This window comes from Emydura macquarii, unplaced genomic scaffold (assembly GCF_026122565.2).
Source record: "Emydura macquarii macquarii isolate MOO-44397 ecotype Brisbane River unplaced genomic scaffold, CSIRO-AGI_Emac_v2 contig_1390, whole genome shotgun sequence".
NCBI classification, from domain to species: domain Eukaryota; kingdom Metazoa; phylum Chordata; order Testudines; family Chelidae; genus Emydura; species Emydura macquarii.
Genome location: NW_027131527.1, coordinates 22,233,924 through 22,260,378, shown reverse-complemented (window position 1 = coordinate 22,260,378; position 26,455 = coordinate 22,233,924). Strand labels below are relative to the sequence as shown.

The 26,455-nt window shown below is 40.4% G+C and overlaps 1 protein-coding gene across 2 annotated transcripts in view; it reads right to left on the bottom strand.

The window, feature by feature from the left end:
* MYOF (myoferlin) overlaps nucleotides 1-26,455 on the bottom strand; it is a 117,254-nt gene that overhangs the window by 80,869 nt on the left and 9,930 nt on the right. For both annotated transcript variants that reach the window (XM_067552858.1, XM_067552859.1), the window contains exons 2-3: nucleotides 15,231-15,286; nucleotides 12,946-13,037 (exon numbers count right to left, since the gene is read on the bottom strand). In XM_067552858.1, the coding sequence (XP_067408959.1) occupies nucleotides 12,946-13,037; nucleotides 15,231-15,286 (148 nt within the window). The remainder of the gene's footprint in view (nucleotides 1-12,945; nucleotides 13,038-15,230; nucleotides 15,287-26,455) is intronic.

The window sequence follows — 26,455 nt, the reverse complement described above, 5'->3', positions numbered from 1 at the left end:
GCCTTAAATGGGAGGAGCACTGTCAGTTTTAGGAAAGCAGGTATGCAATAGGCTGACAAAATCTTGTCTAGTTTGAGTATAACTGCACTGGCAGAAGTAGTGCTGGTCACTTCAACTTTTGGGTAATGAGAACAGTAGTTTCTAACACCCAGTAAATGTTTCCCATTAGGGAAATCACAAAAATTCATGCTAAAGTCCATCCATGGGGATGCAGGCAGAGGAGACATGTAGAGGAGGAATGTGGTTTTCCAGAACTGATGCCTGGCATAGTCTGAGGGACTATAGTCTGAGTTTCAGGCAGGTTATCAATTCTGGGGAACAAGACTTTTTCTCTGAGCAAGGATTTTGTTTTTACTGATTCCTGGTGACCTTTGTGAACCAAATCAAATGTGTGATCCCACAATGAATGCAGAATAACATGTCTTGTATCTTGGAGTAGAAGGTCATCATCCATGACAGTAAGTTCACCTTTCTCATGGGCAAATGATCATAGAGCAGCTTGTATTTCAGAAGTCAAATGTTGTAGGTTATGCAGAAGTTCTGTACAGTGATCACTTCAAATAGTTTTGATGGTCATTTAGAGACTCCATGGCTGTTTCTATTTGTTGTAACGAGAGCTTTGGGAATGGTGTGTAAGAGGAGGAAGTTTACAGGTACTTCTGCTTTCTCTGTAGTGTTGTGATTGTTAAGTGTTTCAAGAATAGGGTGCCTGGAGAAGTAGTCAGCATGGTTATCCTTTCCAGGCCAATAGATAACTTTGTAGTCACAAGCTTGTAGTTTGAGCATCCACCGCTCAGTGTGAGCTGGTGGGTGAAAAGAGGGATTATTAAACATAAGTTCAAGGGGCTTGTGATCAGTCAGAATCATGAAATGACATCTATAAACGCTGAATGAATAAAAATGGGAACATCCCCATGCTATAGCAAGAGCTTCTCTTTCTGTCTGAGAGTATCATTGTTCAGTGGGTGAAAGACTTTCCGACATAAGCAATGGTGTAAATTTGACCACATTGATCAATCTCTGTGAGGACTGCTCCTAATCCAACAGGACTGGCATCTATTAGAAGTGCAGCTCTCTTACTGGAATCCAAATATGACATGACTACAACAGGGGTAAGGGATTTTTTTAGTTCCTCAAATTTTTTCTGAGGTTCATCTGACCAAACCCATACTTAATCTTTCCTGGTTAAGTCTCTGAGTCTGTGTGATAGCGGCTAACCTCAGAATGAATCTGCTTTGCAAGCCCTAGCAGCTATAAACTTCAGATGGGTCCCTGGGCACAGTGGCATTGTGACTCTCCTTCATTTTCTTAGAATCTGCTGAGACGCCATCTTTGGAGAATGTGTATCCAAAAAATTCTAATGTGAGTTTATTGTACTCACATTTGTCTGGGTTTAACATGAGATTCTGCTCCTGTACTCATTCAAAAATAGCTGCTAGTTGAGTATCATGCTTTTCAGATGTAAAGCCAAACATTAATATATCGTCACTCACATTAAAAACTCTAGGGATTCCAACTAGGACCTTATGTATGGTGTTTTGAAATATTTCTGCAGCTGAAGAAATGCCAAAACTGAGTCATTTACAGCAGCATAGACCCACATGGTGTGACCGTTCTTATGTAACTTGACTCAGGGTGGAGCTCACGTTGATGCTTTCCTGCTCTCTTTGTAGCTAACTAAACTCTCAGTAGTGCAAACCAAAACCTGGAATGGATTTATATGACCTAGTGCTGTAAAAGACCAGCACAGATAATGGAATGGATTCTCCATAAATACAGGCATTTTTGTAGTAATCTAAATTGCTGGACCACCAATCAGGACAATACTCGGTCAGAGACCTTGAAGGTACAATAATTTGTTGTAGCAAAACATACTACATTCATCTGTATTTAAAACGTAACATCATCACTTTAAATATCTATCTTGTGTTATATATGGGGTTTAAAGGGAAGGAGATGATGTATTATGATATTGCTTGATGGATGTTAAAGGCAATTCTTGTTAAATAACATATGGATAGGGTGCATGACATGGGCAGGGTGTATACATCTCAGTTACACTATGAAATATAATTTATGAGCCAGATTCTCTCCCTGGTCTGACACCTAAGCAGCACTCAAGCTGTACAAAGGAACCAGATACTGTCCAGCTGAATATTTCCCCAGCAGAGCTCTCAGCTGGTATAAAGCTAGCCTAGATGATCCCTATGCCATCTCCCCCCTCCCAGCCTCGGTGTATTATTTAATTTCTCATATTGCAGTATTATTTAATATTGCTATTGATAACAACAAACGATGGGCAAAACCTCAAAGAATTAGGGAGTCAGTACATACAAACACCTGAAAGTTCAGATGCTAATCCAGATTTGATCTGAATTATACTATTTAAACTTCAGACAGAGGGCTGCAAAATTGGACTGGAAATCTCACTGGAACAGGTTTACTTTCAACTTTTTAAAAACATAGATGTCTTCATCAGGCTGTTAAGGAATGTGCTGGAGGATGGGACTAGGAAGTGATATCTATATTATATGTTATAGGAGTAAGCATGCTGTATTCTTAGCTGTACCTGTTAGAGAACAGCACGCATATTCAACAATAGCTGAGGTGGCAAGTGAAACATGTAGGAGGGCAATATTGGTCATGATAGTTAAGAGAAAGTGACATTGGACATTGAAATGGACATTCAGTACTCAGCAAGCAGTTGTGGAGTAACTTCTGGTTCACTGTTACTGTAAATCAGAAATCTCTCATCTGTCTTTTAAACCAAGGAAGGTAGACATACACAACATAGTTTACCAGAAGACAGATACCTTAAACATCTGTGTTAACTTTCACTTCTGGGTAAAGCAAGATTAGGAAAAACCACAAAGAGATATTTAATGAATGCACAGAATATATTGTACTAGAAGGTCTGTTGTATTTCTGGTTGCCACCTGTCCCTTCAACTGTGTTTTGGCTACTAAGAAGAGAGGGCCAAATTATGCTAAAATTTGTGTTACCAAAATTTGGTAATGGTGGTTGATCATAAGTGCTGTCAATCATGGCTTCAAATATTAGCATAGGCCCAGCCTAAGAGACAACAGATGGTTTACCACAGAAAAAGACAAAATTTGTTGCTTCTGTGGCTTCAGCATCTCACAAGTTGATGCAACAAGCTGGGACCATATTTGCTTGACATTTCACATTGAGGAGAAAAATTGGCTACTGAAGTGTGTCCAAACCACACCCACCAGTGTAACTGGCCAAACTGTTTCTCATGGAGCTGGCTAGATTAGGTTTGCTTTCACTAAACAAGAACCCTAAAGGGATCCAAGCCATCTTTTCCATGTGAAGATCAGCTGTCCTGAAGACAATCACTGAAACTCTTGGACAAAGTTGGAAAGAAAAATAGACGGAGAGGATTTGCCCATTGGCCGGTGATTCCCAAAGCTGTGGAGCCCTCTAATTCAAGGGAGCTAGAAATCTATAGAAGAAATTCATCTATTTTCTCTTTTTTTTTACATAGGTTTCTAGCTCTTTCCTCATTAAGATAGTCCTGAAAACTTAAAGATCAATATTAACAAATGTAAACGACTCACTGGGGTTGAAAAGAACTCATAACCAAGTTTCACTTCTACAGCAGAAGGCTAAAGGAGACCTAAAGATATCTCCGTGCATTTTTAATGTAAAAATCAATCCGTTAAATGTGGGATGTATTCCAAACCATCATCTTGTTAACCTCAAATCCTGACGCCAGCCCTGTGCATAGTGGAATTGGTATGTTTGGGGACTCCCACGTGGGGGGAATAAATTAAACAGGCCTGCCCACAAATGATAAAGTGAACTCGGATTCTGAGGGGAAACGGCGGCTTTACCAGGAGTGATTTTTTTTTTTTTGTCTACTTGTTGAAAAATATCATTTTGCTGGTTTGACTTAATGAGGCTGGGAATTATTTTTTTGAAATGGTAGGCTACCTGAACCATTCACTGTAAGTAAGTGTGTACACTCCTCAGAGAATTTACAAAACCAAATAACAAGATTGGACTCACATATTATTTGGATTGGTCTCATCAACCACACCCTTGCATTCCATGACACTAGTTCAACAATAGCTATATAATCACGATGGTTTTGAAATTTTCTAATTTAAACTTGCATTTCCTCATACCTACCTACCCTGACTAAACAAAATTGCAGTGGTGCACTCATTTGAATATGCTGTAAGTTTCAAACAGCACAATAGGAAACCTCCAGGAGTACAATTTGAGCAGTATAAACACTTTCTTGTATAATCAGATTTAGCTTTTGAGGTTTAAATTGAATCTCATGCTGATTTCAAAAGATAAATCCACAATTTCAAGTGTTTTTGATATCTGTGTTAGGCCTGTAATATTTCCCCTATATCACAAATGTAGAATTATTTCTCAACATTAAATCCCTAAACTACAGGTATGCAACTGTTAAACACAGCCTTGTACTTTCGGCACAGCTAATTAATCCATTGGTACTGTGCTTAATACTTGCTGGTAGAAGCCCAAATACCAGTAGAATTGAAACTTCACATCCATGGTTGGTATCAGGAAATCCTAATTCACAGCACTAACTAACAAGCTTACATTTCTCTTTATTGTAGTATGAAGTTAGTCCTCTATATAGTATTCCTGAGATTGCCAGATCCTCACCTACTGTAAACTGGAGTATCTCAAAGATGTGGCTCCTTCATAGCATCACCTGATGGCCAAACATAGCTCTGCCAGCGCTGTCTTCCTCAGTTTCCCTCCACAAGGTAAGTCTACTCCGCTTTTAACACACAAATCTGTGCTGGAGCTATGGCTCAGCCCTCTAGCTAAGTCACAACAAATATAATCCCTTCCAGGGTAGCAAGAGTCCAAACTAAGAAGTCCCCACCACACAAAAAGGTCACTCTGCCCTTTGAGGCTTCTCTTCAGCTCACCCTCTGGGCCCTGCTCATAACCCTTTCTGGGTTCTGTCTGTGCCTCATTATCTTACCCAGTTCTGGTGTAGAGCCCTGGGTCCCCATGTTAGAATCATAGAATATTAGAGTTGGAAGGGACCTCAGGAGGTCATCTAGTCCAACCCCCTGCTCAAAGCAGGACTAACCTCAGTTATATCATCCCAACCAGGGCTTTGTCAAGCCTCATCTTAAAAACCTCTAAAGATGGAGATTCCACCACCTCCCTAGGTAACCTATTCCAGTGCTTCACCACCCTCCTAGTAAAAAACTTTTTCCTAATGTCCAACCTAGACCTCCCGCCCTGCAACTTGAGACCGTTGCTCCTTGTTCTGTCATCTGCCACCACCGAGAACAGCCTAGCCCCATCCTCCCTGGAATCCCCTTTCAGGTAGTTAAAGGCCACTATCAAATCCCCCCTCACTCTTCTCTTTTGCAGACTAAACAAGCCCAGTTCCCTCAGCCTCTCCTCAGAAGTCCTGTGCTCCAGCCCCCTAATCATTTTTGTTGCCCTCCGCTGCACTCTCTCCAACTTGTCCACATCCTTTTTGTAGTGGGGGGCCCAAAACTGGACACAATATTCTAAATGCGGCCTCACCAATGCCGAATAGAGGGGAATAATCACTTCCCGTGACCTGCTGGCAATGCCCCTCCTAATGCAGCCCAATATGCCATTAGCCTTCTTGACAACCAGGGCACACTGCTGTCTCATATCCAGCTTTTTATCCACCGTTACCCCCAGGTCCCTTTCTGCAGAGCTGCTGCCTAGCTCGTCGGTCCCCAGTCTATAGCTGTGCATGGGATTCTTCCTTCCTAAGTGGAGGACTCTGCACTTATCTTTGTTGAACCTCATTAGATTTCTTTTGGCCCAATCCTCCAGTTTGTTTAGGTCACTCTGTATCCTATCCCTATCTTGCAGGGTATCTACCACTCCCCCCAGCTTAGTGTCGTCCGCAAACTTGCTGAGGGTGCAATCTACCCCATCCTCCAGATCATTAATAATCATTAATAATAATTAATAATGTTGTTTCCCTCTGGAAAACACTTTTCCTTACATGCCGTGGCTCAGAGCATACTGCACACCTGGGATTCCACCAGCTGAGGGGGCTCACACTTGGTCCTTTTATAATGCCCATGTGTCCATTAATCTGTCACCTGACCCTCCTTAGTCCCACCTTGTCAGGCTTTGCTCCTCCTGCATAAATTATAATGGCTACATCCAGACATTCTTGCTAGCTGTATCTGTTACATGATAAAGTCGATCCTAGACCCTCAACCTCCATTTTCTAATATTCCCTCTTGCTGCTAAACATATTTGTTCAAACAGAAATAGTACTATTTTAATCTTCATTATTTGATACTGCTTTTTGCTGGCGCATAGATTTGAAAAGAAAAATGTCATGCACATCATCTACAACAGCGAAATCTTCAGGGGAAAATAGAAGATATTTTAATATGTAAGACTCCAAACCTGCATTCAGTTCTATGCAGGTGGACCCCTACAGCTGTGTACTGCCCCATTGTCAGGCACACAGGTCCCCTCCTCCCCCCCGCACAGATCCAATTGTAGGAGGAGGGTCTAAATATTTTTGGTGCCAGGTTAAGAAATGGATTAAACAGTTATAATTACAAATCTAACCGTATCTCAAAAGTGAGCTGCAGTTAACCTTTCCTGCTGTAGATTTGGGACTCCATTCTTCACCAAACAGAAGGGTGTGCCCAGCCTGTTTTTCCTCTGTGTTGCCAGGTTACTAACTACTCATCCTGGAAAAATGTGTACAACGAGTGACTTGCCCTCCTACACATGGAATAAAATCACTTCACTCAAACCACACTGTAACTTCCTGTAGACTGTGGTATTTGTGACTTTGTAATCTACCCTTTGTACTTCAGTTGCTGACACCATTGTAAATGTTACATTTTCTTTAAACTGTGTAAAGATTCATTTTCCTAGTGGAAGGAGAGATTTTAAACACTAAGCTAACAACAGAGAGGAAAACAGATGTGTTCTTTTCTGAGACATTTTTATATGGGAAAAGCCAGCTCTGCACTTTGTCACGTGAAAGCTCTTTTTGTCTATCCCTGTAATCTTGTTTGGGGATTTTTTATGTAACTACGTTTCCAGTGGGTCAAGCTTTGTGTCATGATGATATTTAATCGTTAGTCTTCATTTAATATTAGGGTGCTCTAACAGTAATGCTGCTGCAGATAGTAGTAAATTCTGGAAAAATATGCATAATGTTCACATTAGCCTAAATTGCAGAAACATACCAGAGCAATGAGTAGTGCTTTGGCAGAGTGTAAAAGCAAGGGAACTTGTACTGCACTCATTCTCCTGCACTGTGTAATACTGGCCTATGTGAATTACTGTATAAGTTTTTGGGGGACTGTGCCCTTGTTCTATAGCAGCTACCCAGATCTTTGCTCCAGGGATGGAGGAGCAGAGCTAGGGCTGTGTGCCTGATAACACTCCCTGTAAGTGAGTGGGTTGGGAGGGATGGTGATTGGAGAGACCTGTGGTTCCACTTCTATCTTGTGTGCCAGCCAGCAGAACTGGCTGAATGCCAGATGGGGAGTAAGTTGCACCCTGAAAACAGGTGATATAAACCACCTTACTCCAGCACAAGAGAAATGAGACTTTTGCAAGAAAACTCCCCCATTCTTAAAGTTCAGCCTAAAAACTGCCCCATCAGACAACAAAATAAATAGTGAATAATAATGTAAACCCTTGGGCCTGGGGGAATATTGGCACAGGGACAAATCCTGTTTGCCTTACTCGTTTGGACTAGTTCCATTCATTTCAAAGTCGTCCTGAGGCTAACACAACTACTCGTGAGTAAGGTGAACAGGATATGGCCCACAGTGGGTATGTGCAATATGAGGTTTTCACCTTTGCAGGCTTGAGTCCAAATCATGACAAGTTTTCTGGGTCAAAGTGAATGTGATGATCTCCTCCTATTCTCCATTGTGGTTATTTGTTTGTATTAGTCGTGCCTAGAGGCCAGTGCTAGGCACTGTACCGTGTTTGCACATATCCCAAAACTGCCATATGTGTTAGCTTAATGCAGCCTGTTCTGCCATCTCCTCTACTATTGAGTATCACTTGGGAATTCTGCGACGTTGCAGTTCAGGACTGAGGTGCATTAGAAGAAACATGCCAGGAGGATTCTGTACATTATTTTGGCTGCTCACCTTGTGGAGAAACAAAATCATTCACAATTAAAAACCTATTCTTTGGCCTGATTCACAAAGAGATTTAAAAAAGAAACAGGAAATAGGCAGAATTATCAGAATTGTGTGATCTGTAGAGTTCGTTCAGTACTTCTGCAAACCCCTGGAGAATTTCTAAATAGTTCCCTGACTATTTATGCATAGAGGTCAATTCCTCATTCCATGGATGTTAATGGGAGCTTTGCCCATGGGAGCTTTTTGTGGAGGGGAAAAAAAAAAGGTCTCAATCATTTTAGGAATATACCACTAACACCTTACAAAGAAAAAAACTTACACCCGAGCTGTTCCTGACTGTGAGTGAGTGTGCATAACTGCCTGCAAAAAGTCAGGTCTAGTTACACAGTAGTGGAGCATTTCAAGAAGCAAAAACCTGCATTTCACTACCCCTGTACTGTTGCTGTTGAATGTGAGGCACTGGTTTTCTTTAAAACATAGAAGAACTACACGTGTAACTGTTTTGAAAGATCTCTTAACTGTGCTCTTTATGCATGTTAGCACTATAGATCCAGCACACCTATTGGAGAGTGAACTCTGTCATCTACTTATTAACTCCTTGGGGCAGGAACCATCCCTTTATTCTGTGTTTGTACAGCACCTACCACAATGGGATCTTGATGCTACAGTAATGCCAACACATAATATTATTGTTTCGCATATCAGCAGAATGCTTATGTTCCAGCTGAAGATTTTTTTACCTCAAGTTGTCCACTTTAACTACACACATAATACATTTCAGGTAGGTCAATAAGGCATGAGACAGAACACAGAGTGACTTTCAAATTCCATCTTGAGTAAGTAAGAAAATACTTGGCCTGGCAAGTAAGAAAATAATCTCATTATTTGTAAATTAAATGGATTTCACCTGGAATCACTGAGATGCAATAAACATGGAAGCCCACAATGCAATTTATATCAACATTTAACATCTCCTGAATGTTTGGAATGCATTTTTTCCATATTATTGATTGTGAGTGGACATTTTTAAAAAAAATTTACTTATTTACATAAAATATGGACTATTTAATATGAAATGGTGCTAAAAAAATAGATGTTGTGAAAGACTGATGTTGTGACATCCTATGGTGACTATGGTGTGAAACTCTAGTGACTCTTGTTCTAAATCTGTTTTATGCTTTTTTTTCCTTTGGAAATGATGGTGGCTATTTTTAAATTAATGGGTACCACGTGCACATATCAAATGAGCATTAGTGCATGATCCTTAAGCAGTTAGTGACTGTGAAATAATTATTTCACCTCCTCCTATTTACTTTGCATAAATATGCTTTTTGTAGCTCCATATAGGGCACGTCACTTTCCCACGGGGTCTTTGTTCCATTTTTATGTGTACATAGAATACAAAACTGTGAGCCAACTCCCATCCATAAACAAAAAAAGTCAATATTTGTAATGATCAGCCCTTGATCATGCTTATGAGAAATGATAACACACAGCTGATGTTTGCAAATATGACTTTAGATGAGGGATGGATTACCTGGTTTGGAAAAAATAAAAATCAATTGGAACCTTAGCCCAGATATTGAGCTGATCCTGGTCAAAGGTTCAGATAAGAATTCTCCCATCCTTTGGTGATATTATGCAAAATCCATCTCAAGAACTCAGCAAGGCTGGCAGACTTTCCTGTGTCAATTTCTTTCTTCCAGTATCATGCTTACTGGGGTTTCCTTGAGATCAGAGGCATGCAGTGTATTCTGGGCCCCTCTGACTTTGGTGAACCTCCAGAAGATGTGAGATTTGATTACAACAACTGGCCTACCACGGATACCATGATGGAGTGTCATTTGGATAGCAGAGGAGGAAAAAGAAGCGAACAAAGGTTCACTGTGAAAATGGAACTACTATCACTCAATGCAGAATTTACACAATATTCAGTATCATAAGAGCCCTGTACCTGAACTGAAAATAAGATAAAAATAGGCTCTGTAATCTCAGACATCTTTTGATAGCAACACTCAGCACCCCTATTAAAGGAGGGGAAGAGGTATGTCACTTGCATGTGATACCACTGCTTGTCATTAGCACTATGGGGGTGTTTCATACATGTTCACTTTATGCCTCCTCCCACAGAATGCGAGCAATCAATAGAGCTATGACACAGCTTGTTACGGCTCCACAATATCAGCCATACTGGAGAGGAAAGACCAACAATAGTGGCATGGATCTTAATTAACATTCAATCACTTTATAGAAAGAGGTGGGGAGATAGCTCCCCATTTTGGACTAGTTGTTCTGGTGTTTTGTGGGTTTTGTTTTGTTTTGTTTTGTTTTTAAAGATTTTGAAGGATGTTCTGGTTTTCAATAGGGAGGTTAGAAGTAAACTCGGCCCCTTTTTTTCCTTTGACAGTTCACTCAAACGTTTACAGACAAATCCTTTGGCCCAAGTAGTATCCAGCAGAAGACCCTGAACACTATGGGAACTGAGTGGTTCCACTGGGCAATGCAGAGATTGTCACTGGACAGCCTGCACAGATAATACATTTATGCTCTGCAGGGATCCCATCTGCCCTGGCATAGGGAGCATTGGGTGGATCAAGGAAAGTGCCTATGCTGTATGGATCCACTGGCTAAACCTGCCCTGTAACACAGAAATGCAGCAGCTGTAGAGGCAGAAATGTTGAAGCAAAGGTTTTGGATTCTCCACTGGCTCCAATATACAACAACCCCAGAACACCTCTGCAAAAAGCCCATTTATTTAGAGTGTGTGCAAGGAACAGGATTTACCTCAGAGACTCAGAAAATGTGTGTTAAGAGTCTTAAAATAAAAACATATAAAATATATTTTCTTACCCTAATGAATCTATAGTGAGTGCAGTATTTGGCTTATATGAATAGGGTACTGGTGAATGCAGAAGACTAGAAATGCTGTATAGACATGAAGATTCCTCTTTTTATGATTATAAAGGATGAAATGCTGGCCCCAGTGAGATCAATGGAAGTTTTGCCACTGAGTTCAGTGGGAGCAGGACTGGGCCCCAAATGTACACACTTCCTTACTCTCTATATAAAACGAGACAAAAATATTATGCACAAATTATATCTTTCCAGCTCGTTCTCCAAAGAAACTTTCCTTCTTATTAGCTGCAGGGAATGATGAATCACAAAATAACTAGCATACTATGAGAGGTTACTAAACCATCATGAATACTTTCACTTTCTGTAAGTTAAATATCCTCTTATAGAGTGTGCCTATACACGTTGCTTTCAGGTATCCTACACACTTTCAGTTCTGATATTAAGGACACATTAAAGCTTTAATCATACAAAAACAACACATCTGTATTTTGCCCCTAGCCTTGATTATACTAATTGCCCTATCATGCCATTCAGAACCATGAAAAACATGTTGGAACACATGTTCTGTATTTGATCAGTGCCTAACACAATGAGGTCCTGGTCTATGACTAGAGCTCATGCACACTATGGCAATATAAATAATTTTGACAAAACAATGAATATCCATACTGCAGAGTTCTCTATACACTGTAACTAAGAAGGCCATGATTTAATTGCAGTGAAACCTTTCCATGCATAATGTATAGTTTTATGCAAAATACATTTTGCAACATAGCAAATCTTAGTTACGTGTCTAGGAAGGTGCTTATAACCATAGATCCGAAACATGAACGTTTTGTGTTCCAGGAACTGCATTGTCCCCCTGGGAACAATGATTCTCTGGATTTTTTAGTAAGTGTTCCGTGCAGTGGCATTTTACTTGTCTTAATTATACTGACCAACTTCATTTACAGGAACTGAGATGTTCTATTTAATTTTAGCTTTCAAATATTTGTTTTTAAAAAATATATTGGTTGCCTTTTTAAACAATTCAGGGAACTAAATACTTCTGATGCGTTTATGCTTGATAGTTATTCTATTAGGTGTTTGCAGTATTGTCTCCCTCATTCTATTACTTGACATTTTATAAAAATGTAAGGATAAAAACAAAAACTCTTGGATACAGAACTTCCAGCACTAAAAACAAAGAACATTGCATTACCACCTGACCTTTTAGTTATGTCTTTTCCCATTCATCTAAAGATAGCTTGCCTTTATACAACATGACTATTTCTTCAATACCATTAACAGTAAAAAAAACCACACAGACACACTCATTCTGAAATATCTTCCACTGAGGGAGAGACCAGATAAATGCTCTATAAGACCATCTTTCAGTAGCCTATAATTTTTAGTTTAATGTCAGTCTATCAGTGCTTTCTGAAATAGTCACCCAGGCATGAATGAGTTTAACTATCTTTCATTTATTTTCTAAATCTGTACAATTACCTATGAACACTGATTTTGTTGAAACTAACTAGAACTGGGTGTCTGACTGCTATCTGGAAGAGTTTTTGTCTGATGCATTTGATCCACCTTTATCCAAAACCCATGAAAATCAATTGTGTGGATGAAGCTCAATCTCTGGTCTCTCAAGGGGGGTAGAAAAAGGAGGAGACATATACACAAGGTCAAGTGAATGGAGAAGGCTGAAGTCTCCCTCCAGAGCAACAACACGGAAACACTGGTAAGGGGCCACAGTGAGCAAAGAGAAACCCACAGGCCTAAAACGTATAGAGAATCATTAGAGCACAATAAAATAATAAAATGTCAGCCAATTCAATCAACCAACCAATCTAATAACAGCAATTATTTGTTTTAAAGTGAAATATCAGATTCACAGTTTTTGTTTGGCCTTTTAAATTGCATTGAAAATTAGATGAGTTTAACAATGAAAAAAAGTACATACTTGTTTTGTCCAATTGTTTCAAAATCTTTCACAATAATCGTCAGGGATGATGATATATCCAGTGCGATCCCTTTCAAATCAAATTCAAGAACCTGTACAAAGAGAAATGGAGCAAAAACAACTGATCAATACAGCTAAAATATAAAATACCTTAACAATATGAAGGCAAACAATAAAACTTTTCATGAATGAACACTACATTTAGTAACACAGTCAAACCTGACTGATCTTACTATCTGCATATATGGAAAATGAAGTGAAAAACTTCAGAACATGTCTGTAGTACATTTTGACTTGTTATTGGTACATCACAATTAAAAAGGAGAATTTCTTAATAGTGCCATATTACAGTACTACTTGTTCTCCTCCCTTGTACTAATATGAATAACTTATTTTTCTTCATAAGACCTGGCCTATTCCCATTGCAGTCATGGGGAGAAATGGGTTGCCAACAATTTCAGGCCTTTGTGTTTCTACACCCTTTTCTCATTTGTAAGTAGTGATGACCCATGACTTTCATGACTATGCAGTTTAATCTCTTGTCTAGCTCATTAAAGCGAATGCTAAACATGTCTAGAGCTAAAACTGACCTTCATAGCACTCCCCTAGACGCCTCTCCCTAACTTGCATTACCATTTCTCATTAATCTTGGTGTACACTTAATTATCATAGTGGCAGTGCTCATATGAGAGTCTCAATCATGCCACTATTAATATCAATGCCAAAACTTCCTTTGACTTCAATGGCAACATAAGCAGGCCCCAAACAAACTAGAAATGTACTTAAATTGAGACAAGACTCCATTGTCACAGCTCATAAAAACATAAGAATGGCCATATTGGGTCAGACCAATGATCTGTCTAGCCCTGTATCCTGTCTTCTGACAGTGGCTGGTGCCAGATGCTTCAGAGAAAAAGAACAGTACAGAGAAGATGATCAAGTCCCAACCCTAGCTTTTGATAGTTGGAGGTTTAGGGACACCCAGACTTCACGTTGCATCCCTGACCACGTTGGCTAATAGCCGTTGATGGATGTATCCTCCATGAGCTTATTTAACCCATTTTTTAACCCAGTTAAACTTTTCTCTTTCACAACATCTATAGGCAACAAGTTCAACAGGTTGACTATGAGTTGTGTGATGAATTCCTTCCTCATGTTTGTATTAAACCTGCTACTTATTAATTTCATTGAGTGACCCCCTGGTTCTTGTGTTAGTGAAGGGGTAAATGATACTTCGTTATTCACTTTTTCCAAACCACTCATGATTTTATAGACATCTGTCATATGCCCCCTTAGTCATCTCTTTTCTAAGCTCAACAGTCCCATTATTTTAAATCTCTCATATGGAAGTTGTTCCATACCCCTAATCATTTTTGTTGCCCTTCTCTGTACTTTTTCCACTTGTAATATATCTTTTTTGAAATAGGGCCATCAGAACAGCACACAGTATTCAAGGTTTGGGTGTACCATGCCTTTAAATAGTGGCACAATGATATTTTCTGTCTTATTATCCCTTTCCCAATCGTTCCTAACATTCTGTTAGCTTTTTTGACTGCTGCTGCACATTGAGCAGGTCTTTTTACAGAGCTATCCACGTTGACTCCCAAATCTCTTTCTTGAGTGGTAACAGCTAATTTAGACCATACCATTTTGTATGTATACTTGGGATTATGTTTTCCAATGTGCATTACTTTGCAATGATCAACACTGAATTTCATGTGCCATTTTCTTACCCAGTAACTAAGTTTGTGGGATATATTTGTAATATTTTGCAGTCTGCTTTGGACTTAATTAACCTGAGTAATTTTGCTTTATCTGGAAACTTTGCCACCTTACTGTTTACCCCTTTTCCCAGATCATTTATGACTATGTTAAACACCACAGGTTCTGGTACAGATCTTTGGGGAACCCTGCTATTTACCTCTCTCCTCAGTTTTCACAGTGCATTTATTCCTACACTTTGTTTCGTATCTTTTAACCAGTTACTGATCCATGAAAGGACCTTCCACTTATCCCATGACTCCTTACTTTGCTTATAAGCCTTTGGTGAGGGACCTTGTCAAAAGCTTTCTGAAAGTCCAAGTACACTTGGATCATCCATCCCACTTTGTTTATTCAGCTGCAAATCACGTTTACTGTCACCTTATAGCAAAGTATTTTACTTTAACTCCTATTTGTATCTCAGATTCATAGCTGCAGTGACTAATATACTGATATACCAATTTTGTAGACATAATGCACTGTACCGTATACTAAAAACAAAACATGTTATGAGAATAGATCACCTCGTTCCAAATAGGGTTGAGTTCACTATCAATTTTCTTTGTTTTCTTTTTATCATCTGCAAATAAAAATAAAATGTGATTGTTTGCTACTATTTAAACATTAAAATATTAAGTAAAATAATAATAGAATCTTTCCATTTTCTTTCATACAGAGATTTTTAAAAAAAAGCTTAATATGATCGAACTCTTTTTGGCCTATCCAGGCCCATCAAAGGGGAGTGGAGGGGGAAGGAAAGGGGAGCAATTGCCCAGGGACCCGGCTATTTAAAAGGTCCTGGGAGGATGTGAGGATAGATATGTATCCTCTCCTCCACACACCCCCTTCCTCTGAGGCCCCCACCACTCACACTCTCTACCCCTCCCCTGAGTGGAGCTTATTTATTATATGTCTTTCAGGTTCCTGGGCAGCTGAGGAGGTGTATCTGCTACTCTGCTTCCTGGGTTCATCAGTAATCTCCAAGGGGAGTCCAAGGGATCCAGGAAGCTGAGTAGCAGATACCGCTTCCTCTGCCACCTGGAAACCTGCATGGCACATAATAAATAAGAAAAAATATCCCAGGGAAGCGCACTTAGACCTCAGCCCTCCCTTTCTAGGAGGGCCATTGACTGTTCTTCCCTGGGGCCCGGAATTGTAGTCAGTGGGCCTGGGCCCATCCAGTATCTGTATTTTTTGTTGCTGAAAAATTCCTTTGGAGGGTTTTTAGTTGGTTTAACTGCACAGTAACTTGTTTGCATTTATTTAGGTTACACATAACAAATGTTTCCTGTGGACTGGATCAGCTCCTTTCCCCTAATAATCTTTATATGTCTTAGTCCTTTTTCTTTTGATGTGAGTTGAGTGTTGATGAAAGGGGCCAGATTAACAGCCTTAATAGTGGCCCCAATATAACAGATTCTGTTCATAAGAACATATCATTCATTTTGTTGAATCCCTTGTTTGTATTCCTGGATTCTTGTTGCTTAATATTTATAAGCTTCTTCTAGCAATTAAAAAAAAAAAAAAGTCTAGGCAGAGGAATGTAGAGTTAAAATGTAAAAAGTTCTCTGCTTCATATGTGCAGATAGTGATAATAATGAGAATTACACATGCACATAAGGGGAAATTCACTCCTTTGAGTAAATAAGCTCCATGCAGAGGTTTCTAGGGAGTCAGGTGTATGGAATTCTTACTCTCAACTTGCAGGTAGTTTGCAGTGCTGCAATGCATCACCGCACTGGCAGCCATTTCAGCATATCAACTGCAATAGTTACATCCCCTAAGTGGAGGCTCCCAGCCACTGGCTCTACATCAATGTAAACCAGCGTATTTCACCTGGGGTAAATCCCCGGTACACAAGGAGGGTAGATTATGTCTGGCATGGTCATTCTACCCAAGCTCCTCCTCTTCAGAGGCACAATGAGGCTTAAGTGGTGTGGAGACCCTTACAAAACCCTTCAGACCTGTGTGAATTTCACCCATACAGAGAACAGAATCCAAGAGGATTCCACCGGTATAACAAGTCTACATCGGCTAACATTTTGATCCTTGGTGTCTTAACTTTTTCTTGACTTTTATGTTTAATTTTAAGACTATATATATAAATATGTATGGGGGAAGGAAAACATTGTCTCTTGCTTGACACTTGGCAGCATAAAATACAGTACACTCACTGAACACATACAAATTTATATGGGGAAGTGTGCCACACAAGTAAAACCACATCTAGAATATATTAGCCTTACTCATTATCATGTCCATTCTCACTAAATGAACTAATTGTTCAGTTATTGAATACAGAGACATCACTAGAAAGATGACAGTTACAGATTTATTCCTTGCCTTCACTTCACTCCTTTAGGGAAGCAATATTACAAGTGCACATTGTCATTTGCAAGTTACAATTATACATTGTCAGTAAAACTTCGTGAAGGTCTGTGAGGCAATATAAAGTCAGTTTACACATTATTCGGGTGGTTGGTTTTGGTGGCTCTTTCTATTGGATAAAAGTAGAAGGCACTGAAAAATTAGCCCATAATGTACATTGCAAGGAACTGACTCACATTTCTGTAACAGGAATTAGCTACAAATTATGCAGGATACTGACTCACATCATACCACAAAGGAAACAGCATTTATAATCCATGGTGCTGTTAACTCATGTTTTGCAGAACAAAGAACTAATTCTCATATAATCAGCCTGAGTTCCACTTCCTAGTTAGAGCTGGTCAAAAAAGAAAACCAAAGACAAACATTCTGAAAAAAATCTAAATGTTTCGATTTTTTCAATTTGAAATGGCTTTGTGTTTAGAAATTTCCTTCAATTTTATATTAAATATTAAAAAGCTCAAAATCAAAACAGAAATGATTTTTTTTCAATTTTTAGTTGATCAAAAATTTTGAAATATTTCTCTTTCCTTTTGACCCAGAACAAATTTTTATTATTTTTTATTTTATTTTATTTTTTGATTTTACAGAAATGCCAGCAAACGGAAAAATCAATGATTCCCACAGCTCTATTCACAATCCTGTGTATTGAGGTGATCTAATAAAAAATGATGCTCTGCTGAGCTTGACTATGTGGAAAATCTGGAGTTCAGGACAGATCTTGAGATTCCTGGGCTCCTGGACAGCAGAAGGTGGAGTTCTCAGGGAAAGGATACTCTCATTCCTAGTGGCAGTTCCTCGTAATGGAGAAATTGTACCCTAGAGACAATCCTGGCTGAACTGATAGATAAAAGCACTACAATCCCCACTCAAGCCAGCTAACACCTCTCAGTCACAATCCTGTAATGTGCGGGACCGTGTAGTGCAAACACTGGCTAAGATCATTCTTGACAAGGGGGAGAGCTCATTCTTGACTACCTAGTATTAGTTACTAAAAAATAATAGTAAAATAAAAATAAAAATAAGATCCATGGTTCGATTTATCCTGTACTATAGGGTATATGCTGAGAAAAAAATATTTTATGTCATATATTTGAGAGTAATGAGAAGGCTTTTGGGGAGTGTGAGTTAAATTAGCAGGATTTTGTTAACAATCATACATAATTTGAGTCAATCTATGTGTGGAGTTAACACACAAGGTTGATTTTTAGTGTTTATTCTCTTCATTTTATGTTTCTTCTTTGTATTAGTCTATTTCATAGTTTCTCAATCTGTGGTACAGGAGACATAGGCAGGGGGTGCCTGGGGAAAAACAGCTTCCCGCCCAGTCACAGCTCCCAGCTGGGAGGTGGGGGGCAGCCACCTGCAACTTGCCCAGATGACAGCCTCCCTCCCTGGCACAAAGCCCAGTGCCCAGAAAACTTGTCAATTTCATTGCTCTAGCTGAGCAGTGAAATTGACAACTATGACAACCCCAGATTTCACCAGTTACCCTCTTTTCCTGTCTCTCTCTCACCCCTTCCTCCTCTCAAATCTATGGCAAAAAATTTGGTGGGGCACTTTATGTTCTCCACCATTGGCATGCCATTCAAAGCCTCCTAGCTTTCGCCAGCATCACCTCTAGCCCAGGTACATACTTGAGTTGTGCACCCCTGGTGTAAAGATGGTAACCCTACCCACACTAAATCTGACATCTGTCATATCATGGCCTTATATACTCAGCCCTTCTGCCAACATATAGCTTACATTAGTCTGTAAACACAAGATCCGTGGAAAATTGAATGTTGGGAGGGGGTACTTATTAAAATTTTCAGACGTTAGGGGTACTTGCTACCTAAAAGGTTGAGAAACACTGGTCTATTTTATTATACCTTTAATGGCATTAATTTTACTGTATGTTTCTGAACCCGCAGCAAAGGACTTTCCCTTCCCACCTAGGACCAAGCTACAGCAACATTTCTTGGCTAAGAGGATTCCCTTTGGAGCCCTTCAGCAGCACCCATTCTTCAGCCACTAGGGTTGCTTGGATGTCAGGTACTCCCTCCCTGACTGGCTGGGAACCCAGCCATGAAAACCAAGATTCAAAATCATATAATTTGATGAGGATCAAAACTGGATAAATTGCACAATAGGGCCAGTGGGCCATCCATTATTTTTCTTTTGGCCTCACCTTTAGGTAAGGAATGATAAGAACAGAATATAGCATATTATTTACATTTCTTTCTTTGATAACAAAGCAAACTTAACTTACAGATGCCAGACATAAAGACAGGTTATATCGCCCCTGCTTTCTCTTTGTTACTTTCAGTTTATAAATGGAGATATTGTACTACTGTGATGCTGGCAGGTCAGGTGCCAGCTCTTGCCAAGGCTGCAGGCATTAGCCAAGAACTGACAAATTCATACCTGGAGACCAGACCAGTTCACTTATGTGTTAGTGTCGCTCAAAATATTGTTATAAGAATGTATTTAGTGTTTAGACTCGATAGAATGTCTCGAAGTGGCTGCATGCATTAATCTTATTTGTAAGGCTAAATCCCATGTTATAAGGAAATGTATGCATTTTGCTTTATAACTTAGAAAATGTTTGCTCTAAACTTGTGAACTCAGATGGGAAGAGTGTTTCCCCCCGCCCACCCAGAAGAACTATCAAAATCAGATGAGCCATCAAAGAACACAGCAATACAAAGGATTGGTGAATGGCTCGCATGCACCTTGGAAGTTTGTCCTATGGATTTGGAGGCTGAAGGACTGAAGGACTCAAGGAAATAAAGCAAAGACGCAGGAAAATTTTCTATCCTTTTGCTCTTTGAACTCTCCCAGGACCAGAGACACCAAACTGAAGCCAAAGATCTCCAGGGATTACCCCTGGGTCCACCCTGAAAGACACTTTGAATTGGCAGATAACAACAACTCTGTCACTTTTAAGATTTAGTTTGTAACTCACTTGTATATATGTTTCCTTGCTTTAACCTGTAAATAACTCTCTCATTTCTTTTTCCTAGTTAATAAATGTTTGTTAGTTTAATACAGGATTGGCTACAGGTGTTGTCTTAAATTGATCTGGGGTAAGTGATTCGTCTCTTGGGACAGGAAGCAACCAGAATATTTTGTCATTTATCACTATGTCCTGCTTGCCTGGGTAGCAAGAAAGACTGGAGAGTCTAAGGGGACTGTGTGTGACTCGATGGTGAAACTGTTGTTGTGATCCAGGAGTTCACATTTGTTCCTGGCTTGGTGAAATCTAATTACAGAATATACTGTCAGTTTGGGGTGCTTGCGCTGTTTTTGACAGTCTGCCCTGAGGTAGGCACTCAAGGGCATGAGCCACTCCACACAGTCATGAGCCACTCGAGACAGTGTAGCAATTGGTATATTCTTGGCAGGATTCACATGCCACAAGTCAATTGGGTTTATAGATCATATCCCTGAGCACTGTTACATTTGCTATTGAGAGTTTTCAAAGGTTAAAGATTAGTCACAATGAGTGAATCACAGTCATAAGAGAGTGTTGACACAAATAACCTTGAAAAATTATATAAAAATAGGGGATTATCCCATAAAAAAGAAAGCCTGAGATCAGGAACTGAGTGCTTCGCTCATAGACTTTGAGCAAAGAGGAGGGTCTGAGCATCCCGCTTCCCAAGATGCCATAGAGACCATTGCAGCAGAACTGGTTCAAGAACAATTGTTGTAGACAGTAACTGATGAGGTAAAAGCTTCCGTCTGTGACACAAAGCCTTCCACAGCTTTGGAGGCAGCAGAAATCACTGATAAATATATTGAGCCAAGGGCTCATGGCGGGCACAAACCACAGGGGAAGGGAAATGCTCCTGCTCTCCAAGCTAAGAGGGAGGAGGGGTCTAGGAATAAACTTAACCCCACTTTTGTTAAAAACTGTAAAGGGAGCCCAGATTTTAAAAACCTCTTACCCTAAGGGAAAGCAGGTAGACTGCCGTCACTGTGGGACACCTGGCCACAGGGCCCAAGCATAATTTTTTCAGGTCCAGTACAAACTTGTTACACAGGCCCCCTCCCACACATACCATAATCCCTCATCCCATACACACAATTTCATGAGCCATTAACATTTTTTTCCTCGTGGTAATGGGGGTTGCAGCCTGGGCCCGGTAAAGTGTACCCTTCCCCCCCCCCATGTGGGAGCCTTGGCTGGCCATATAAAACCAAATTGCCCCAAATTTAAAATCATCCCATAATCTGCACCCCAAACCATCATGGTTCCAGAGGAAACTACCGGAGGTGGATGGCCTCATAAAGTATATTAGGACTGAGTCTTGGTAAGGTAGTGAAGAATTTATGAAAAGTGTGCTAGAATGAATGCCATTGAATGTCCAGGCTGGAGGGACACAGCATCCCAGGTCACTTTGGTTAAGAAAAGTTTGGTAAGGGAAGAAGACAGATTTCCTGGCAGAAGTCTAAATATTTTAGCTTTGGCTGAATTTTCTGTGACTGTGCCCCTGGCTAAAGTCCACATTGAGTGGCAGTATTTTAAGGGTAGGCATAAAAAATTTGCTTTCCTCTAACATTTTAGCCACATCTAAGCAGGTTCATGTTATAACATGCAGCCAGAGAGAGTATGGCTCTGACTCACCTGCTCTGTCTGTGGACAGTAGGGAAAATTGTGGGGGCAGGGGGAATGCCCTCAGTCCTTTGTCTATTGAGAATGGTAGCTTCTAAGGAGGAATTTGAGGATTCTTCTGCTGTGCCAGAGTCAGCTCTAAACTTAAGTGAGGTGCAGGAGTTTGTGAAAGCTCAACAAGATGACCCTTCTCTGGACAAGGGGAGGGGTTGCAACTCAAAACAATACCCCAGCTGGGGGAGGAAAAGGTAGATTTTTGTATAGGGAGACTCCTATAGGGAAAAAGCGAAGTTCCGAGGGTGAGGTTTGCAAGCAGGCAGTTGTGCCTGAGAAATACAGGAGAGAACTTCTCCCTTTAGCTCATGATTGTCTATTCACAGGACATACAGGAGTGGAGAGAACCTGTGACAGGCTTAAACAGAATTTCTATTGGCCACAGATGTTCGAGACAGTAAGAGTTGTGACTTATGTCAGAAGTATAAGAGATTGAAGGGCCATATTGTGCATGTTTGTGGTCCCCTTCACTGAACCTCCCAGGAATGGAAAGAAATATATGATTCTGCCACAGCACTACAAGCTGAGTGTGTGGCTACAGCTTTATTCACCATTTTTAGCAGAGTAGATTTTTCCCAGAGAGATCTTGACAGATTGTGGTGCAAACTTCATGTCTGTAGCGTGTAGTCTTTAAAATGTTATGGGAATTATGTGGAGTAAGGCATCTAACAACTGTCTCCTACCATCCAGAAACTAATGGTTTCTAAGATTTAGTGGGACTTTGAAAATGATGCTGAAAACGTATGTCACCAGTGGTGAGAATGAGTATTTGCTCTATGCATACAGAAGTGTTCCCTGAGAATATACTGGCTTTGCCCCCTTTGAGTTCCTGTATGGGAGACAGATGAGGGGACTCCGAGATTTGATTTGAGGCTCTTGGGAGGGCAATACTGAGGAGACAGGAAAACCTGCAGGAGAGTATGTCACTTATTTTAAGGAGAATTTACAGGCTATGATGCAATTAATGCAGCAGAACTTTGAAGAAAGTCAGGAATCGCAAAAGCTTAGTATAATAAGAGTACTGAAGAAAGATAGTTTGACATTGGTGATTTGGTATTAGTGCTAATTCCAGCGAGGAAAAACAAAACGCAGGATTGTTGGGAAGGACCTGATGAGGTGAGAGACTGAATGAGGTCACTTATGACACAAGGAAACCCCCTGGCATGGGAGCTGTGCAAACATTACCTGTCAATAGATTAAAAGTTTACCACAAAAGGGAGATGGCAGTGAATGTGATTTGTTGTGCTGATGAAGGAATGTTTAATGCTCCTTTGATTGATTTGTTCAGGAAGAAACGCCCCTGGAGAGCACTGAGTTCAGGGAGGGTTTGGATCCAACCCAAAAGCAGGTAATGCTGGCCCCTTTGAAGCACCACAAACAGGTATTTTCCAGCTGGCCAGGTTTAACTGACATGATTGTACATTCCATTGAAATTGCACAGCCCAACCTGCCCCTAGCGAGGTATACCATGCTAAAGGGGAAATGCAGCAAAAGGAAATGCAGATCCAGGAAGAGGTAAATAGCATGCTGGAAATGGGGGCAATTACTAAGACAAAAAGCCTCTGGGTATCTCCTATTGTGATAGTACCTAAAAAGGATAAAACCATGAGGTTTTGTGTGGACATTAAAGAGCTAAAGTTATCACCTAACCTGACCCATACCCCACTCCCCAATAGAGGACCAACTGGCTCTATTGCTCTATTCTGTGCAAAATTCATAAGCACGCTGGATTTGACTCATGGGTACTGGCAAATTCCCTTAGATGCTCATGCACAAGAAAAATCAGCGTTTATAATGGAATCTGGCTTATATGAATGTAAGGATATGTCTTTCTGATTAATCAAAGCAGAAACTATCTTTCAGAGGCTTGTCAATGAGGTGCTGCAGGGGTTACAAACATTTGCCACGGCTTCTATAGATGACTTGGCTATTTTCAGAAGCTTCTGCCAAGATCACTCGAATCATGGGAATTGTGTTATAAAGGCTCAAAGAAGTCAACCTCACTGTCAAGGTCTCCAAATGCAAAATGGGGGCTGCAGAGGTATCCTACCTAGGACACAGGGCGGGCAGAGGTTTTGTTTGCCCTGATCCTTTAAAAGTAGAAGCTATTAGGAGCTGGCCTGCCTCACGAATCCAGAAGCAGGTCCAATCCTTTATTGGTCTGACCAACTATTACCAGAGATTTGTAAAGGGATTTAGTGACATTGTGGCCCCACCCAACAGATCTTACAAAAAAGAGAAAACAAGACCAGGTGGTATGGACAGAGGCCTGTGAAAAAGGCTTTCAAAACATAAAAGAGGCTTTGTCTAAAGAGCATGTTTTGGCCTGCCCTGATTTCAGCAAACCATTTATGCTGTGCACTGATGCTTCTAACGTGGTTAGGTGTCGTCCTAATGCAGAATGGGGTGAGAAACAAGATGCATCCCATTGACTTTTTGAGTTAAAAAACTAACAATACTGAACAGAACTATGCTGTCATCAAGCAGTAATGCTATGCCATCGTTTGGGCTGTTAGGCAACGTAACCTTTAAGAACATAAGAGCAGCCTTACGGGGTCATAATGGTCCATCTAGCCCAGTATTCCGTCTTCCGACAGTTGCCAATGCCATGTGCTTCGGAGGAATGAATAGAACTTGTAATCATCAACTGATCCATCCCATCGGCCATTCTCAGCCTCTGGCAAACGGCAATCCCTGCCTATTCTGGCTAATAGCCCTTGATGGACCTATCCTCCATGAACTTATCTAGTTTGTGGGGGTTTTTTTGAACCCCATTATAGTCTTGGCCTTCACAACATCCTCTGGCAAGGAGTTCTACAAGTTGACTGCGTTGTGTGAAGAAATACTTCCTTTAGTTCATTTTAAACCTGCTTCTTATTAATTTCATTTGATGACCCCTAGTTTTTGTGTTATGAGAAGGAGTAAATAACACTTCCTTATTTACTTTTGCCACACTATTCATGGTTTTATAGACCTCTATTATAGCCTCCTTTAGTCATCTCCTTTCCAAGCTGACAGGTCCCACTCTTCTTAATCTCTCCTCACATGGAAGCTTTTCCATACCCCTAATCATTTTAGTGACCCTTTCTGCACCTTTTCCAAGTCCAATATATCAATATCTTCCTCATTTTTCTATAGTACCTCTTTCTGAAATTAAATGGTACTGTGGTGGGCTGCTTTGGGGTTACCCCCTACCCCTCACAGAGATGCTAAATTTTATTATGTTATGGTCACTATTACCAAGTAGTTCAGCTGTATTCACCTCTTGGACCAGCTCCTGTGCTCCATTTAGGACTAAATCAAGAATTGCCTCTCCTCGTGTGGGTTCCAGGACTAGCTACTCCAAGAAGCAGTCATTTAAGGTGTCAAGAATCTTTATCTCTGCATCCTGTCCTGAGGTGACATGTACAGTCATTATGGGGATAGTTGAAATCCCCCATTATTATTGAGATTTTTATTTGCATAGCCTCTCTAATCTCCCTGAGCATTTCACAGTCAATATCACCATCCTGGTCAGGTGGTCAGTAGTATATCCCTACTGCTATATTTTTATTATTCAAGCATGGAATTACTATCCATAGAGATTCTATGGCACAGTTTAGTTCATTTAAGAATTTTATTTCATTTGCCTCTATGCTTTTTTTCACATAGTGTCAGTACCCCACCAGTACGACCTAATCTGTCCTTCCGATATATTTTGTACCCTGGTATTACTGTGTCCTATTGATTATCCTCATTCCACCAAGTTTCTGTGATGCTTATTATATCAATATCCTCATTTAATACAAGGCGGTCAAGTTCACCCATCTTAGTATTTAGACTTCTAGCATTTGTATATAAGCACCTAAAAAATTGTCATGTTTTAGCTGTCTGCCATTATGTGATGTAATTGAATGGGACTCTTTTTCATTTGACTGTTTCTCATCAGATCCTACCCATATCCTGTTCCATCCTCTCCTCACTAGGATATAGATAATCTCCATTAATAGATCCTCCCCTAAGGGATGTCTCTATCTGAACCAAGTGTTCCTCTGCACTTGTTGGCTTTCCCTCAGACCTAAAAACTGCTTTAATGACCTTTTTAATTTTATATGCCAGTGATCCAGTTCTATTTTGGTTTAGGTGGAGCTTTCCTGTATAGGCTCCCCCTTTCCCAAAAGGTTCCCTAGTTCCTAATAAATCTAAACCCTCCTCCCTACACCATTGTCTCATTCATGCATTAAGAGCTTGCAGTTCTGCCTGTCTAACTGTCCCTATGCATGGAACTGGAAGCATTTCAGAGATTGCTACCATGGAGGTCTGGACTTCAATCTCTTACCTAGCAGCCTAAATTTGACCTTCAGGACCTGTGTCCTGATCTTCCCTATGTCATTAGTACCTACATGTACCACGACCACCGACTCCTCCCCAGCATACACATAAGTCTGTCTAGATGTCTCGAGGGATCTGCAACCTTTGCACTTGGCAGGCAAGTCACTATGCAGTTCTCCCATTTATCACAAACCCAGCTATCTATGTTTCTGATGATCAAGCTCACTATTACCTTTCTTTTCCTAATAACTGGAGTTCCCTCCCCCAGAGAAGTATCCTCAGTGCAAGAGGATACCATGACATCATCTGGAAGAAGTGTCCCAACTATGGGGTCATTTCCCTGCACTCCAGTTTGATGTTCTCCTTCCCTGAGATTTTCATCCTCCTCAACAGTAC